The 18,772-nt window shown below is 36.4% G+C and overlaps 1 protein-coding gene across 14 annotated transcripts in view; it reads left to right on the top strand.

The window, feature by feature from the left end:
- Nucleotides 1-18,772, top strand: part of LOC149808567 (3',5'-cyclic-AMP phosphodiesterase 4D-like) — a 418,389-nt gene that overhangs the window by 377,263 nt on the left and 22,354 nt on the right. For 9 of the 14 annotated variants that reach the window (XM_089979257.1, XM_089979223.1, XM_089979265.1 and 6 more), the window contains exons 3-4: nucleotides 4,580-4,687; nucleotides 11,376-11,414. In XM_089979257.1, the coding sequence (XP_089835383.1) occupies nucleotides 4,580-4,687; nucleotides 11,376-11,414 (147 nt within the window). The remainder of the gene's footprint in view (nucleotides 1-4,579; nucleotides 4,688-11,375; nucleotides 11,415-18,772) is intronic. The other 5 variants (XM_089979208.1, XM_089979200.1, XM_089979274.1 and 2 more) reach the window with 1 other exon arrangement.

Genomic DNA, 18,772 nt, shown 5'->3' on the forward strand with positions numbered 1-18,772 from the left:
TGTTTTTTTGCATATAATTTTTTTAATTTCATTGGTTTAAAATTTCTGTATCCAGTGACAATACATGTCTGCATAATCAATGCTTGATGAGAATCTATCGGCAGATGCGCCATGACCCAATGATATCTTGTTTAGTATCATAAACTCACATACCTTTTCGGTACAGTTTATTGTCATTGTGCAAAACCTGTTTCTAAATTTTGTCATTACTTCAGTTTTACTGACGTGCCCCAGATAGAAATTGCATTTCTTAAATTTTTATTTTATATTTTAATTTGCAGATTGCCACAACCTATGCACGGTTATCCCTTGTTATAACTTGTGATTGACAGGGTCCATAAACACATAAACAAACTGCAACATCAGCAGGATGAAAGATATTGTGGGAGATTGAACTATTGATAAAACTAATTGCGGAATGGTGGTGGGGGTACTAGCAACTGCCGCTGTTATATGAAAACTGGAAATCTTCACTGTTCCCCTGCATTAATATTAATCTGATGGATTTTAATATTGATGAACCTTAAAAAGTCCAGTGAAGTCCATAAATTAATGACAAGGCTTTCAATACAAATTAAGTTGACATTCAGTACTCGCAAATTGATGCATCAGTAAAGTTAAGGGTTGCTGCCCATTCCAGAGTACATGTATCCATCATAGACAAACAGTAATGAACTAAATTGTAGTAACTAGATGTACACTTCAAATCACTGCAGTTGAACTCATCATCATCTCCCTTTACCTTCATTTGCGCTGCAGAGAACACCAAATTTTTTAATTTACCCCCTAGTTTTGATACACAAGTTTGTTTTTTACTCAGTCTGACCCCCAGTTTTGATACCAAGGAGATTTTTGACTATCTTGCACTCCTAGGGGATACACTGACTCATTGACATGTTTGCACTGCTTAATTCCTCAAAATAACGATTTTAAATTTATTGTTTTAGTAAAATATTGTTATGAGCAACCTCTGCTAAGAGCCATCATCAATCATTTAAGTCCTAAATTATAGTGCACATATCAATTTTATTATAAAAATGTGTTATCTTATGCAACCCATCCGGTGAACATGACCAGAATCATTTTAGGCAAAACGCAAGTTTAATAACACATCGGTGAACTACCATATTGCAGACCCAGATATAAATGCAGATTATATTTATTTTATCCATTGTAATCACAGTTGTTGAGGAGGATCTGCAGGCCAGATTATTCTGAACCCAAATTAAAAATTGTTTCAAGTAAAGTAGTTGAAACTAGTCTGTAAGCAGTATGATTAAAATCATGATCGACTGCTCTGGTGGTCTAGTGGTTAGAGCATCCACCTTGGTTGTGGGATGTCATGGGTACAAACCCTGGCTGAGTCATGGCAGAGACTTACAAAATGGTACTAACAGCTGCCTCACTAGGTGCTTAGCATTAACACGTTAGTGTTAGGACTGGTCGGCCTGGTATCAGGATAATGTGACTGGGTGGGACATCATGCTACATGTCTGCAGCATGATGCCCCAGTGCTAGACATCACAATAAACTGCCACAGTGCAGACAACAGAGCAATATGACTGAAAAATTGTTAAAGCTACATTAAAAATTCAAAACACAAATGCACGCATACACATTAAAATAAAGATCTACTTAAAAGCAATCTTTTACAGTGTTTCCCTTTACCCTCATTTATGCTTCAGGGACCCCCCACATTTTTTATTTGACCCCCATTTTAGATACCAAAGTTCATTTTTTACTCAGTCTGACCTGCAATTCTGACACCATGGGTAATTTTGTCTCCCAGTCTTGCGTTCCTAGGGGATACATTGTTTTTATGTCGGCAATCCAAAAAAATCTAGAGTCTGCCACTTGGTTTGTAATAATTGTTTTATTGGAGAGCTTGATTTTAATTAGACTGGTCTACATATAGTGTCATGTTATATTCTGTAAACCAGACTAAAATAAATGTCAACAACTGCCCATTGTAGTGCCAAAGTGACATAAATCCCTTTTTAAGATAACCATTCCTTCATTAAAGGAATCAGTAATGCACATAAGATTCCGATTAATGATTCATATTTTTTCTTTGTCTGTTGAGGAAACCTGCACAATGTCGATCATGTTATAATAAGAGATATTCATGCCCAGCTGTCACTGTAGCATATTGAATACATCATTTATCAAAGCCTGGAATGAATAATAACTTTATTATTTAACAAATTACTAGCATTCTGCAGATGAATTAATTTTATAGCCATTGTAAAAATTCTCTGTTACTTGATATTAATCAGAGCCCCGAGCGGCCAAGTGGTCTAAGGTGCTCGCCTTTGTTGATCACTGACATCTCACTTCTGTCAGCTTAGGTTTGAGTCTTGGGCCCAGCCAATGTGGGGAGATGAGAAAGCTTGCCATCAGCTTCCAGTGGATTGTTGGTTCTTCCAGAGGTTTTCTTGGGTTCTTTCTCCACCAAAATATACTGGCCGCTGTATATAGCCTATCATATATATATGTATATGGTGCAGAGTGGTACTCTGTTTTCTAAGTATTAGGCACCAAATCAAGGTGCTTGATTTTATCACTCAGGCCATGTGTCAGGCTTCTCATTGATCTAGATTACTTCATTCACTGATAGAACTCAAACTGAATATTTTATAAAAGAATCAAGGAATACTAGTATCTGCCTATTTCACCCTGAATACTCGAGTCAAAGAAGGTCACAATGACTAATGGTCTGGTGCATATGCAAGCATAATGGGAGGGTTGGAAATGATTGAATTGAAATTAACTATGATTTCAGCCGAAACTTTTATTTCAACAGCTGATAACCAGTACCAGGGGTGAGAGGAATGGAACAATCAAACTGCTAATGAACCCAGATAAAAAAATAAAAAAATCTTCAGAACAAAATTTGAAGCAGTTTAAAAAGAAAATGCTTGGATGGAATTAGGTGCAGGTGTTACTTCATGTCAGTTCTTCTCATTTAAAATTGTTTGAGTTAGCAAGAACATCATTCAGAGACAATTAAAAAATGAAAGCAAAAAATATTTTAGTCATCGAATTATTCCATTTAAAGGCTTTTAATTAAAGATAATGTTGTTCTGTTGTTAATTGTATTGAAGCAAGCAAGTTCTTGGTAAATGATCTTATGATAACAGGAATGGCCCTGAAGGCACAAAGGACACATTAAATGAGACCCAGGGGCCTGTAAGGTCCTCGTTTCTGGAAAAGCCAGAGAAAACGCAGAGGACTCTTATTTGATCAACTTTTATTTGCTCATAAGTTGAATCCAGCTGCAAACTGCACACACACACAGATCTGCCAACATATAATGTACTGGCAGATATGGGTTAATGTATGTTGTTAGGATTAATCAGTAGAACAATTAACGTTAACTCTGCCAGTACAGTATGTAGATCAATGTCTCTGGCGTTCAACTTGACTTATAAGCAAGTATATTCAGTACATTTTTCAGTGGTGAAAACAGAATTTGAAATTTGACTATTTATCCAAAATGTTAACCTCCTCTCATTCTTAAAGAAAAATTGAAGATGCACAGAAAAAATTTCCTATAAATGCCAATAATATAAAATGATTCTTTCTTGTAGTTCAACAGTAATTAATTTCAAAATGGTGGTCACGTCAAATCTTGTGATTGTAGATATGCAAGCAGAAAATAGTTTTCTAGAATTCATGCTAACACTGATTTTTATTCTTTTCAATCATTTAACTATATTTTGCACACTTTATTCAACACATATTGATGCCACTCTCTGTGTTAAATCTTGCTGCATGCAATGTTGTTGGTACTGGATTATAATTAACCTAACTTGGTTTTGTCAATAGAATCTTGAATTAATTGTAGTTAAGAGGTTAATAAGACACCCCAGCTGAGATTTTGATGTCACACTGTCTGTCGCAGCAGCTTGCTGAAGACGAGTTATTACTTATGCAGGAACCTAATCAGGCTTCACGAGAAATGAGTTGTTATTGATCAGTAACGTCTCCAGTATGCATTAAATCCTGCTGGGACTTATAAGGCATCATGGCATCTATTTACATCCATGTTAAACTGATTGGAGGGTCTGTCTTAGGACTATTGGAATGTTGTATTCTGGGAACCAAAGGAATTTACACATTAGAATAGTTTTCTCTGTCCAGCAATGTGACATTTGTTATGTGTATTAGTATGTGTTTCACTTTTGATATGTTCAGTTCAGAGTCTTTATGGAAGTAATGTGTCCATATCTTCAGCAGTGTCCCAACAGTATGTTAACTATGTATTATGTTTTATTGATTGCGCAAAGTGCTTGTAAGAGTGGTTTTGGAAAGGAGATACAGTTTGGATCCCATGGTTCTGCATGCTAATTAAATGGTTGTGGAATAAGAAAATCAACACCAAAATTGTTCCAGTGCTTTTAAGTTTGCTGAAAATGCAGAAATTAGTTCAATACTTGACTCCACATTTTAAAACCAATGGCTGCAGTGTGATGAGAACATCGAAACATCGTGAACGCAACAGGGAGAGGCCTAAAGGCAGGGATAAGAGTTTACCAAGAGATTGTTGTAATAGTAGAAATTCTTGTTCTCATTACAGACATGCAGAGGATTTGATTGTTACACCATTTGCTCAAGTTCTTGCAAGTCTAAGAAGTGTTCGGAATAACTACATCTTGCTGACAAATGTACAGAGTCCAAGAGATCGGTAAGTAGAAAATTACATTTCAGGTACATTGTCCCTTTCAATCAGGTACTCCTTTCAATCATATATACCTGAGTGTTAAGTAACTATAGTATTTTGTTCTTTAATGACAGGAGGCCATAATAATGAAGTCTTAACTGTAAATGAAATGAAGGAAATAAGTTCCTGTATATTCTCTATCTATCTTGTTAAAATACTTTTAATTGACGTGTTTTCTTGGGGTTTTATTAGGCGTGAAATAGGTTGCTTGAAAGACATTAATTGACAGACTGTCATGTTTACAAAATTAATTTGTGCTGATAAAGCATTAGCACACAAACTGGACAGAGGTTGTTTTTTATTTTTTTCACTGCTGTATTACCTGTAAAGCCCCAAACTTGAAAATCTGATGTCCCATTCCTCATTCCCCCCCCCCCCCATGAAATGGTCAGTCCCATATGTGATGTATTTTCATATTTCTATAGACACGATCATATCTCATGGTCATCAGAGTTTTGACAGTACTAACATTATGGTCATCAAGAACACTGACCAGGTTTCGCAACAACTGACCAGAAGGGAAGTTGGAACAACAGTACTGTCCTGTCTCTAGTGAGTGCACAGATGAACACTAATGACACTTGCATTATCTTGAACTAATGAGAGCATCAAAGACCACATCTAATTAAGCATATGTTTTGCCATCCAGTGGATTTTAAAGACAGAAATTTGTTTATATGTTTTCATTTGGCACATATGTGTATGGTGATGATATCTGACAATGCGAAGTCCACCAAATATTTCTTTCTTCGTAATTGTATGAAATTCATTGAAGAAAACAGACGAGTTCTTTTCTTTTATTGAGATCTAAATTTCCAGTCATTTTCTATATGATTATATAAAAAGATAACATATTCTCAATTGGATAAGATCGCATTTTACACTCACTGAGCCTCTCCCCCCTGGTAGGGTCCTAAAAAAACACTTCAAGAAACCCTCAACACTGTCTTGGAATAAGGCAGATATGAGTCCAATATGGCTATGATTGTAGCCATCTTGAAAATCTTGTTATCGATATTCCTCCTGCATGGTTGTATCAAAATAGGGTTTTCAGTCAAGACTTCCTTTGATGAATGGTTGGTCCAAAATGAAAATAGTGCCGATCTGAAATCCCATATGGCAGCCATCTTTAAAATCTTGTCATAACTTCACTTGAACAGAAAGCCATTCTGACATGGTGTGTTGACCAAAAGACTTATGATGTCCAGTTTGTCTTAAATGAAAATGGTACTGACCAATATGGCCATCACTTCAGCAGTCTTGTAAATTTTATCTTTGCTACTTCTCCTGAATGGAAAGTCTTGTCCTTTTTATCACTTTGAGAGTATGGTTATCTCATCTCCTCTCCGTATGGAAGGCTGTATCAAAATGGGATTTTCACCAGTAGACTGGTTTGATGTCTAATTGGTCCTAAGTGTCCTAAGTGAAAATGTGAAAATGGTGCCAGTCTTGCATCAGTCATGGCTGTCATGAGGACTGTCTTTAAAAACTCTTGTTGTCACAACTTGCCCTGAATGGATGAACATCATTATGCCATGGGGTTTTCTGTTTGATCCTAAATGTAAATGGTACCAAGCAGGCATCCAGTATGTGTACCACAGCAGCTAATTTGAAAATCTTGTTATCACTGAAAAATGCCAAAGATTGGCTTCAACACATGACAGCTAAAAGGAAGAAATGGTAATATCCAGAATACCTGGAAAATTCTTTTCACCCAGTAGAGTGCCAGTCCTTTCAAGGGGCTTTTGTTGTGATATTCTTCCATTAATTCACCACTCATTTGATATTTCCAAAATATGTCCACCAATACTGGCTTGGTAACCTAATATTTGAAATGGCCACTGAAATGTTGAAATAGGTTGTCCTGTGGCTACTCAAGTTTGATAGGTACTTGGAGTGAAGTAATTGTAGAACATTCAATGTTTATTTTCCAAACTTTTTATTATCCATCTGCTTGACAAAGATCTCAGTTTATCAGAAGTATCAGAACCAAGACAATCAACAGTCATTAGAGAAAGAGGAATTTTGAGAATTTTAGTGAACATTGGCTTCCTCTCTTCCCACATTATGATAAATCAAATCCAAGCATGTGTCCTTCAGTCTTTATTGGGTTGGGGTGAGTAGTCAGTAATACGGTAGAACCTCTCTTGAAAGACCACATGTTCTGCCAAAAAAATATGGTCTCTCAAGACAGGTGATCACTCATAACAGGTCATACCACTATATAATCAATAAATCTGTGCATTGAGAATATGGTCTTTCAAGAAAGGTGATCTCACATAGCAGTGGTCTTTCAAGGCAGGTTTTTACTGTACAGACAAAATCTACAAAACACATCCACCTTGGTAAGCCATCATCAGGTAAACACATTTTTGTTTCAGTATATGCTAAATTTTAAATGGCGTAATAAATTTGATCCATGTGACTTTCAGACATGACCACTGATAGGATTTGTGTGCCAGCGTGAAAATTACCCAGTAGGCCACTATGATTTTTTTTTTTTAAATCTTCTCTTTCTTTGACGGTAGGCCCCCTGACCATTGTGGGCCCTCAGAACTTTGTCCTGGTTGTCCAACCCTGTTTGAGCCCTGCTTTCAGATACATTTAAACATTAATTATCAGGACCCATCTGTACAGGTAACTGGTTGTTTGGATAACTGGTCGTTTTTAGAACTGTAAATTCTGTGTCCATATAGTGTGCATGATCAAAAATTTGGCATAACTGGTCATTTTTAGGACAGTAAATTGTGTGTCCCGTTAGTCTGCATATTCAAACACCCAGGATAACTGATCATCTTTAGGACTGTAAATTGTGTGTCCAGTTAGTCTGTGTGATCAAAAACTCAGGATAATTGGTCATTATTAGGACTGTAAATATAACACACTATACATGTATGACTAACATGTTATACGACTCGCACCTGACAAGCACATGGTAGAAGTATGAGTAGTACAAGGTATTGTTAGCACACAAACTTTGATGAACACACACTATATAACCAGGGTTTGTGTTTTGCAAAATGCAGGACAACTGAGAACAGCCCTTCTGGTGGTGTTGAAGAAAGTTATTAACTCTTCTCAAATATTTAAAACATCATCATTTATGGTATATCTTCATTTTCGGTACATGATATCATATATCAAAATGGCAGAACCTGTAAACATATCAGTATTTGTGAATCACAAATGCCATGAAATCTGAGACAAAAATTGAGAAGTTTGCTTAATAAACAACTGGAAATCTTTGTTTTGAACAATAAGATAGGGAAGCAAATTTAGGAGCATGACTTCATGCAAGAGCGCTTGAGTTTTCTCAAAACGCAAGCCCTTATATAACTGGCTAACACTATACAAGTATGACTAGTACATACACTATGTGATTAGCAGACTGCCTGTACAAATATGAGTAGAATACACTATCAATAGCACACACCATGTGATTAGCAGACTGCCTGTACAAATATGAGTAGAATACACTATCAATATCACACACCATGTGATTAGCAGACTGCCTGTACAAATATGAGTAGAAAACACTATCAATAGCACACACCATGTGACCAGCAGACTATGCAGATATGAGTAGCATACACTATCAACAGCACACACCATGTGAGTAGCAGAATGCCTGTACAAATATGAGTAGAAAACACTATCAATAGCACACACCATGTGACCAGCAGACTATGCAGATATGAGTAGCATACACTATCAACAGCACACACCATGTGAGTAGCAGAATGCCTGTACAAATATGAGTAGAATACACTATCAATAGCACACACCATGTGACCAGCAGACTATGCAGATATGAGTAGCATACACTATCAACAGCACACACCATGTGAGTAGCAGAATGCCTGTACAAATATGAGTAGAATACACTATCAATAGCACACACCATGTGAGTAGCAGACTGCCTGTACAAATATGAGTAGAATACACTATCAATAGCACACACCATGTGATTAGCAGACTGCCTGTACAAATATGAGTAGAATACACTATCAATAACACACACTATGTGATTAGCAGACTGCCTGTACAAATATGAGTAGAATACACTATCAATAGCACACACCATGTGATTAGCAGACTGCCTGTACAAATATGAGTAGAATACACTATCAATAGCACACACCATGTGATTAGCAGACTGCCTGTACAAATATGAGTAGAATACACTATCAATAGCACACACCATGTGAGTAGCAGACTGCCTGTACAAATATGAGTAGAATACACTATCAATAACACACACTATGTGATTAGCAGACTGCCTGTACAAATATGAGTAGAATACACTATCAATAGCACACACCATGTGATTAGCAGACTGCCTGTACAAATATGAGTAGAATACACTATCAATAGCACACACCATGTGATTAGCAGACTATGCAGATATGAGTAGCATAAACTATCATAGCACACACCATGTGACCAGCAGACTATGCAGATATGAGTAGCATACACTATCAACAGCACACACCGTGTGAGTAGCAGAATGCCTGTACAAATATGAGTAGCAAACATTATCAGTAGCATACACTGTGACTAACACAAACTCTGAGAAGCACAGACTATATAACTAGCAAACACTATATGACTAGTACACACTATATGACTGGCACACACAATGTGACTAGTGTGAATAAATATCACACACTGTCAGTAGCACATACTATATAACTAACAAACACTATACAAGTATGACTAGTACACATTATATGACTGGCACACAAATTTGTGACTAGCCTGAACAAGTATGACTATCATACACTGTCAGTAGCACAGTAACTGTGGCAGGCATACACTATTTAAATAGCATCCACTATACAAGTATGACTATCATACACTGTCAGTAGGACAGTAACTGTGGCAGGCATACACTATTTAAATAGCACCCACTATACAAGCATGACTATCATACACTGTCAGTAGCACAGTAACTGTGGCAGGTATACACTATTTAAATAGCACCCACTATACAAGCATGACTATCATACACTGTCAGTAGGACAGTAACTGTGGCAGGCATACACTATTTAAATAGCACCCACTATACAAACATGACTATAATACACTGTCAGTAGCACAGTAACTGTGGCAGGCATACACTATTTAAATAGCACCCACTATACAAGCATGACTATCATACACTGTCAGTAGCACAGTAACTGTGGCAGGCATACACTATTTAAATAGCACCCACTATACAAGCATGACTATCATACACTGTCAGTAGCACAGTAACTGTGGCAGGCATACACTATTTAAATGGCACCCACTATACAAGCATGACTAGCACATTATATAAATGGAACACGTTATACAAGTACCCTACTTTGATAGACTTGATTTATAACAGACACATTTACAACGGCTCTCTTGTTGTCTTCTTTTCAGTCAGGGGATTAGAATTATTACCTTGTGAATAATCCAACATCGTTAGAAATTATTCAGCATGTACAAATACTAGGTTATGAATATTGAACAGTCATATGGCTATTTTTGTTTCCTAACCATTTGTTGGGGGGGGGGTATTAAATAAGAAATTGTGGTGTTGATTAAAAGTACTTCTGAAGTTTGTGTTTTTATTTTGCTTTATTGTTTCATTGGAATGAACTTTTCTTATGTCAGTTATAGTTGTTTCTTTGTGAAGAAACGTATTAAAACATAAAACTTTAGATGTTCTTCATGGATTACAAAATTTTTAAATCTAAATCCAGTCACCTGACATAATTCAGTGTGCATGTTCAGGAATATATAGATGTATCTTAGAAAATTTAAACCTCTGAATTTCAAGATTGTTGACTGAGGCTCTGGTAACTGACCTATATACGATATATGGGGAGTTTTTCTACATTGCCATAAGGAACCAGCATAACCTCCTACACCATCACTCCATCCATCTAACAAACCATTTTTTGTATCTGCACATTGACTTGGTACTAGATTATATTAAACTCTCTGGACTTTGAGTAAGATCAGAAGTGAAGGTCATCATTTCTGCAACATGATTTGAACAACAATGATACACAAATACTAAATTTTTGGGATGTGTTGTTGTTAAGATAAAGAAAAAAACTTAATGTTATAGTTGAGAGATCAAAGGACAAGGTGACACCAACTGAAGGGAGAAAAATGGTATATACATGACAACAGATTTGATGGACTGTTTACCCCAAGGTAAAAAAGGAACTTTGTTGCTAAATGGATATGGTCAAGATCCTTAGCAACCATCATCAATGGCCACCCCCTGGAGGAAGAAAATAAATTATCTGTATGGGAGTCAAAAGGTCAAGGTCACAAATGCTCACAAGAAGGTAAATGACTTTGATTATTTTGTGTTCTGCTTGTTTGTTGCCAGTTCGTCTCTGTAGCAAATAAGAAACTGCCTTGTTTTTTATCTAAAGGTCAAAGATTTGTCTCATTGAATAAGATAAATAGTTGTGTTTTTTTTTTAAAAACCTGATTGGGGGTGGGGGTAGATAGAACTGTCCATGCAAAGGACTGAATAAACTAAGAATATATTATGCATCATTCATGGTCATCTTTTTGTCTTCATTTCACAAATTGTTTGTTTTTTGTATCATTTTGGTATTAATAGAAAATGGCCATGTTTCTAATGCTCACATTTGTTTTACAGACCAGTTGAGCAAAATTCCCCATGTTCTCCAAAGTTAAGGTAAAAATGAGATTTGTTTTGTAGACCCCCTATAGGGCTAGCTTTAAACCCTGCATGCTGGTTGAAATGGTTTGAGTTTGATGGTTTCAAATCTGAAAATGTTTTTTATACTTAAACAAATCTGTAGTCTTGTTGATGAAAAAAAGACTCACCGACATTGGAAGAATGAAAAATTGATTAATTAAATATTCTCAGGGACATATATTTGTTTTGTACTATATATAATATTAATGCATTAAATGCTTGTAATTGAAAAGGAATATTCTAGTTCTAAAACCATTGAAGGTATAGATAACCTGTTTCTAGTTCCAGTCCAAGACTATATTAAATCAGGAAAAGGGGAATCAGTAAAGTTGAGAAAAATGTTAAAATGTAGCAGTCATGATCATGCCGTTATGATAGCTATAATGTCCAACTAACTCAAAAACACTTTGCAAACCAACAACAAAATTAGTAAAAGATTCACTCCCTTGAATAGATGCCAACTACAGTCTGCTTATAAACCAAAGGATAGTGTCCATAGTCCATAGAGCTGTAAAGAGGGGTTTCATGGGGCTGGTTAAGGAGCAGGTTAACCCAGTTTTATCAGTAGTGGATAAAGTATCAAATATATAAGTATACAACAAGAATGCATTTCCTAGAACAAGGTCCTAAAATTCAGTAACTCCTGGCTTTAGATGATATAAGAGTTCAAAATTACTTCTTCACCTCATTATAATATTTGTTGTAATGCTATACTTATATGGACTCCAGCTGCCACATTGTAATGGGGGAGAGTTGAACGATTTTACCAAAATTATTCAGGGTTATAGGATGTTCAGTGCCCTTGACTGCCAGGTACCACTGTTTAGTGCCCTTGACTAGCAAATATCAGCTGTTTAGTGCCTTTGATCTATAGGTATCATCTGTTTAGTGCCCTTGACTAGCAGGTATCAGCTGTTTAGTGTCCTTGACCAGCAGGTATCAGCTGTTTAGTGCCCTTGACCAGCAGGTATCAGCTGTTTAGTGCCCTTGACCAGCGGGTATCAGCTGTTTAGTGTCCTTGACCAGCAGGTATCAGCTGTTTAGTGCCCTTGACTAGCAGGTATCAGCTGTTTAGTGTCCTTGACCAGCAGGTATCAGCTGTTTGGTGCCCTTGACCAGCAGGTATCAGCTGTTTAGTGTCCTTGACCAGCTGGTATCAGCTGTTTAGTGTCCTTGACCAGCAGGTATCAGCTGTTTAGTGCCCTTGACCAGCAGGTATCAGCTGTTTAGTGCCCTTGACCAGCAGGTATCAGCTGTTTAGTGTCCTTGACTAGCATGTTGATGTGTCAGAGGTTATAAATGACAGAAATTTCAGTTTCTCCAATAATTAAAGTCCTTGACTATAATGCCACTGTGACAAACAGAAGGACCACATTGCCTTCCTCTTTTTATTTTTTTCATTGATTCCTGAAATCCATGTGGACTTGACCACTTGATCAAAGGTTTTGACTGGCACATACTTAGAGCAACGGAGATTGATCATTGGAGTTCTCAAATATAATTATTATCAGCTTGTCTTTGATTTTGTTTAGCCATTAAACTGCCAAATAAGCAACCTGATGAAGTAAAATTAAAAAACACCAAGTCAAGTTTACAGATTGCTTCTTTCTTAGACTATTAATTTGTGTGTGTGTGATTTGGATTTTTAACATAGTTTTAACAATTTTTCAGTCATATCGCTACGATATCTGCAGTGTGACAGTTTATAGTTATGTCTAGCACTGGGGCATCATGCTGCAGACATGTAGCATGATGTCCCACCCAGCCACAGTCTTTGGTATGACTCGACCGGGGATCGATCCCATGACCTCCCACATCTGAGGCAGATGCTCTAACCACTAGACCACTGGAGCGGTTGTTAGACTATTAATAGTGGTGTTCCGAATTAGATAAGATTGGGGCTCCAGGTGGTCTAAGGAACTACAGATTTCAGCATATGTCCATATGGGTTCAGGTCTTGTTATGGCCTTTGAGAAAGCTTGCCAAGATCTTCCTGTGGGTTGGTGGTTCTTTCTGATGACTTCCAAGGTTCTTCCTCTATCATTTATACTAGGTGTATATTCTATAATGGCATTAAACTCACAAAACCTCCTAAGTTAGTTTGGTGATTACCTTTTCCCAGTGTTATAACATTTGATAGACACCAAACAATGCTAAAGAACTATGACAGCATGGACTTGTCAAAAGCCCAATAATTGAGCAATTTGCCCCAGGGTCTGTACTAGACATATTCCAGCTGTCCATGTAGTTTGTGTCAGTTGTATTATTACAATACCAAAATGTCTGATCCCCCCCACCCCGCCAGGTTGTATGATCCTTTAAAATTTATTGGGGGTGGGGCTAATTTAAAAAAATGTTGCCATTTGACTTTAATGAGATGTGCCTATTTATAGGATGTTATGTATTTTTAAGGTAGTAAGTCATTGTGTTATGAATTAATAAGTTTTAAAAGAGTCCGATGGGAAAGACTTTAGTTAATGGATGAAATTCTTTTGTACAGTTTCCTGAAAAATACTGTTTTGATACATATATTATTTAGTTATATTATTGTTTATTTCAGAGTCCTTTGGATGTGTTTTCATTCAATTTCAGAAATACTATAGTTGGCTGACATGTTAATTTTTAGGAAAAAATGTCTGCCATAAGAGCCATTAAAATTTCATGAGCTCCATTTTATACCTACCTATTTACTCCTCGTTGTTTTTTAATTTTTTAATTTAATCCTAAATATAAATCTTTTTTACGGAGTTGTGTCCCTTTGAGTATCTTCTAATTTTGTATATATCATACAAAACCTTTAATTCTATCCCATCTTTGGAGGTGAATGTATCTTGTTTTTAAGTTCCTTTTTTGTTGCCTAAATTCAGTTCTTTTTCTGCTTATTACAAAGTTTTTGTTCTTCAAGTTGCTGAATTTTTCATGGTTAAAGAAAAAAATCATCCTTAAAAAATGTCCTACCACCAGTGCACTGGGGAGTTAAAAATACATTACTGCACATAATGTAGCATCTCTTTGTAGCAGACCTTTCTATATTGACACTTTATTAAGTAAAATATTATTTAATGAAGCCGGTAATATTCATTCTTTCCAATAGTCTAAATGTGTGTAAATGATATTCAGGCCTAATCTTTCCAGCATGGAAATTTCCCTTATCCATTTCAGCCTCCCAAAGAACATTCACTGACTGTAAAAGGACTGATAGTTGTCATGTTTGTTGTCTTAGGTCAGACAAGTTCTGGGGTGATTTTCTTGTCTTCCTTTTCAAAGAGAGACTGTGCTTGGTTTCTGATTTCAAGGGCCATAGGGCAACCCTATCCAACTAAAAATAATGTCAAGAGGCCCAGTCATTGGTTTATATTGCTTACATGACCAAGTATTTCAAGCTACAGAGACCAGTGTCTCATTTTCTAGTGCCTAGATGGAATCTCTTATATGTCTTGTTTTGTTTTTTTTTTGTTTTATTATAACTAAAGCCCCTTTGAATCTGTGGGTGAAGCTTCTTCACAGAACTGTACCTTCAAGACTGTTTTTTTGCTGACCTTAGCTTCCACAAAATGAAGGCATGAGTTTCATGTCCATAAAACCAGGCAGCCTAAAATTCAGTGACAAGTACAAATCAGTTTCTTTCCTTTGCCAACCATGTTTTTTAGCAAAATAAACCACTTCCATCACTGGCTCCACTATATTTACAAATCCCAGTCTCAGTCGTATCGGTGCTGGGGATGATCAAGATCAGCTTTTATGTCCAGTTAGAACCTTAAGTGTCTATTCGGCGGCCTCTAAAGGGAGCACCTTTGCCTTCATCTAAAGGGCTCAGCTGATATTTTGACTTCCACTATCTCAAAGTGGATTGCCAGAATGATCAAAGACTTTACCAATGATGAATAAAGCCCATGAGGTTGAAGCCATTTCTACATCATAGACCTGTTTATCTCATTTGTCTTTGGAAGATGTGATGAAAGCCATGTTTTGGCAAGCTCAGACCACTCCTGCTACCTTCATTGACCTTGGTGCAAATTCAGCAATGCAGTTACAACAGGCAACATATTACTGATATTCAAATGTGGTTTGGGGTAAGACTAATTTTACTGATGTAATACTTACCTGTTGCTTTTGCCAGATTCCCTCCACAGAGTTGCAGTTTCTTACATAAACTCTATGCTTAAAAGCACAACATAGAAACAGATATTTATCCCTTGAAATAGAAACCACTTCTGAGTCATTATTGATTAAGTAACTGTTGTATTGATTAATGACAAGTCATTTGTATAAATGATCTTTAAGCAAGGAGACTCAAGATTTTTCAAGTATTGCTTATGTTAAATTTAAGTGTGAGTGATTAGAATGCTGTATGCATTCATCATTTGTATTGAATGACAGAGGCAATGCAGTTGATTTTTTTTTTTTTTTACTAATCTGACCAACACACATACAGTATCTAGGAATGGAAAGCCTAACCTTTCTGCCATTACAAGGCTCAAATTAGGTTGATGCCCCAGGTGGCTGAGTGGTCTAAAGTGCTCGCCTTTACTGGTCACGTCTGTCTGCGTGGGTTAAAGTCTCAGGTTTGGCCAATGTGGGTTTTGTGGGCTGGAGATGTTGATGGGGTTGATTGGCAGATTGTACCTTCTTCCAAGGTGTCTGCTTTATTTGGTTATTGTTATCTAGAGGGTGATTGCCCTCGGTGTTGTTGCCCGGATCGAGTAAATATTAATATAAAGTGTGAAACTTATAGATGGGATAAATAGGGATCCAAGCAGAAATATAGAACAGAATGACACAAGCCCCTGTACAATAAATACAACAATTTAATCAATTACATAAACAACTGTGATAATACGTTACATTAGGAAGATACAATTTTCTTTTAAAATAAATCATTTACTGAATTTCAAACACAAATATACTTATATAAATAGCCAGTCTGTTTTAAATGATAGAATTGGTTGATCATAGAATCGAGTGAACAATCGAAGTCATTGCCTTGTACAGCTTCATAACCTGCTTATTTCCAGTTCACTCCAACTTCACTGTGGCTGTTTTTATTTGTCCTTTTGTTTTTTCTTCTCCAAACTCTCTATTGTCTTGCCTCTTCCAGCCCTCAGACTTTGTTTGGGTAGGTGGATATGTAAATACGTAGATACTTGGATAAGTAGGTACATGGAGACATCAGTGGATCTATTTCCCCTTGTGCTTTCAAGCTTTGCTTGCTTCTACTGCCAGAATTGTGTCTGTCGACTTTCCAGACATCTGATCCCTTGGATAAAAGTTTTACAAGAGAATTTCTTCTAAATTCAATCTCAGAGTCTTCCATATTTTTTCCTCTTGCAGGAAAATGTAGACTGACTAAATTTTGCGATGGGGCATATTAAAACCAAGAAATTTCATGTGGGAAACACGCCTCTTATTTAGAGTAACCAATCAGGATTGAATATATTTACCGCCTTTTATAACTAGGGGCCAAAATTGCAGTAAGCCTGACTTCTAGATTTCCAAATAACTGATTCTGGACAATCTAAACATTGACATTTTTGATGCAAAGATCGATGTTATCCTTTTCCTTCCAATCTGTCTGACTATTAAATAAACAAAGGCTTAATTAAGAATCACTTCCTCTCACGACACAGGCATTAAAAATCATTGCAGTATAGTGATTTAACACGCACCTGTCCCCATAAATCTAATTAATTGTTCTCTTGCCCAAAATAATGTGCTCTTTATAGAAATTTGTACCCTTACAGTGGGTATGTGAGAAATCTGCCATTAGCTTCACATGGATCTTACTTGGATTTTTCCATCTTTTTCCTCCACCAGTTAAAGTGACTGCCAATTTTGCGCAGAAAAATAGTATTCAACCCCAAGACAAAGACAACAAAGTTTAGATTTGTTCTGGACAATGAATCATAATCCATGACAATAGCAATAAATACGTTATAAATGATGATACATTTTAGTCTGCTGAGATTTTTTTTATATAATAAAATGGACAGTAGAAAAGAAGTGGTTGAAGAAGAAAGTCAAACTTTGTCCTTTAAGAAAGGAAGAAAGGCCTCTAAGTTAAATTCTGAAATTTTAAAATAATTGTACAGTCTGTGTCTAAATGTTTTTTTACAAATAAAGTTTTGATGCATTATTATTAATTGTACAAATCTTTTCTATTCAGATTTTGCATTGTTTTTGTGGTAAACATACAAGACTAAATATTACCAGTATATGAATTCAAATATTCGTACAAGATGAGGGTGGGGCGGGGGAATTTGCTTTGTTGGGAAGTCCATTATATTACCAATATCAATCAGGAAAGGGATCCAGGCAGTCAGTCGGGAAGGGAAAGGAAACAGGAAAGGGATCCAAGGCAATCAGTTGGTAAGGGAAAGGAAATGGGAAAGGGATCCAAGGCAATCAGTTGGGAAGGGAAAGGAAACAGGAAAAGGATCCAAGGCAGTTAGTCGGGAAGGGAAAGGGATCCAAGGCAATCAGTCGGGAAGGGAAAGGAAATGGGAAGAATATATTAACTTGCTTTGATGTGCATTATTCTATATAGTTTAGTCACATTAATGCACTGGATTAATTGTGTGTAGAGATTGTGAGACAGGAATTGAGAGTGGCTTGAAAAAATGGTAACATTAGGTTCCCAGTCAGATTAGATGCCAGGATTAGAGTCCCAGTGGGTTAATTGTTGATTCTCTGTGTAGAGATTGTGAGACAGGAATTGAGAGTGGCTTGAAAAAATGGTAACATTAGGTTCCCAGTCAGATTAGATGCCAGGATTAGAGTCCCTGTGGGTTAATTGTTGATTCTCTGTGTAGAGATTGTGAGACAGGAATTGAGAGTGGCTTGAAAAAATGGTAACATTAGGTTCCCAGTCAGATTAGATGCCAGGATTAGAGTCCCAGTGGGTTAATTGTTGATTCTCTGTGTAGAGATTGTGAGACAGAAATTGAGAGTGGCTTGAAAAAATGGTAACATTAGGTTCCCAGTCAGATTAGATGCCAGGATTAGAGTCCCAGTGGGTTTATTTCTTGGGATTTTTAAAATTTCTGAGAATTAAATCAGGCGTTCTAAATATAAACAACACTTTTCAAAGAATTAGGAGTCAACAATGGTTTGATATGCACTTATGAGAGTCAGTTCTTATCTTGTGGGATCCGATGCACTCTAAGCTTATATATAAAAGGGATAAACACTCATACAAATTTTAATCTACTGTGACTATTATTGCATTTTTTATTGGCAAAGCTATACAAGTAAATTAGTGCATTAGTTAATTTTTAATATATATGTATCACTCTTTATGTATCAGATTGTTATGATGTATTAAATTTCCACCTTGC

Source organism: Sinohyriopsis cumingii, chromosome 1 (genome assembly GCF_028554795.1).
Source record: "Sinohyriopsis cumingii isolate HCF-2022 chromosome 1, ASM2855479v2, whole genome shotgun sequence".
Classification (NCBI taxonomy): Eukaryota; Metazoa; Mollusca; class Bivalvia; order Unionida; family Unionidae; genus Sinohyriopsis; species Sinohyriopsis cumingii.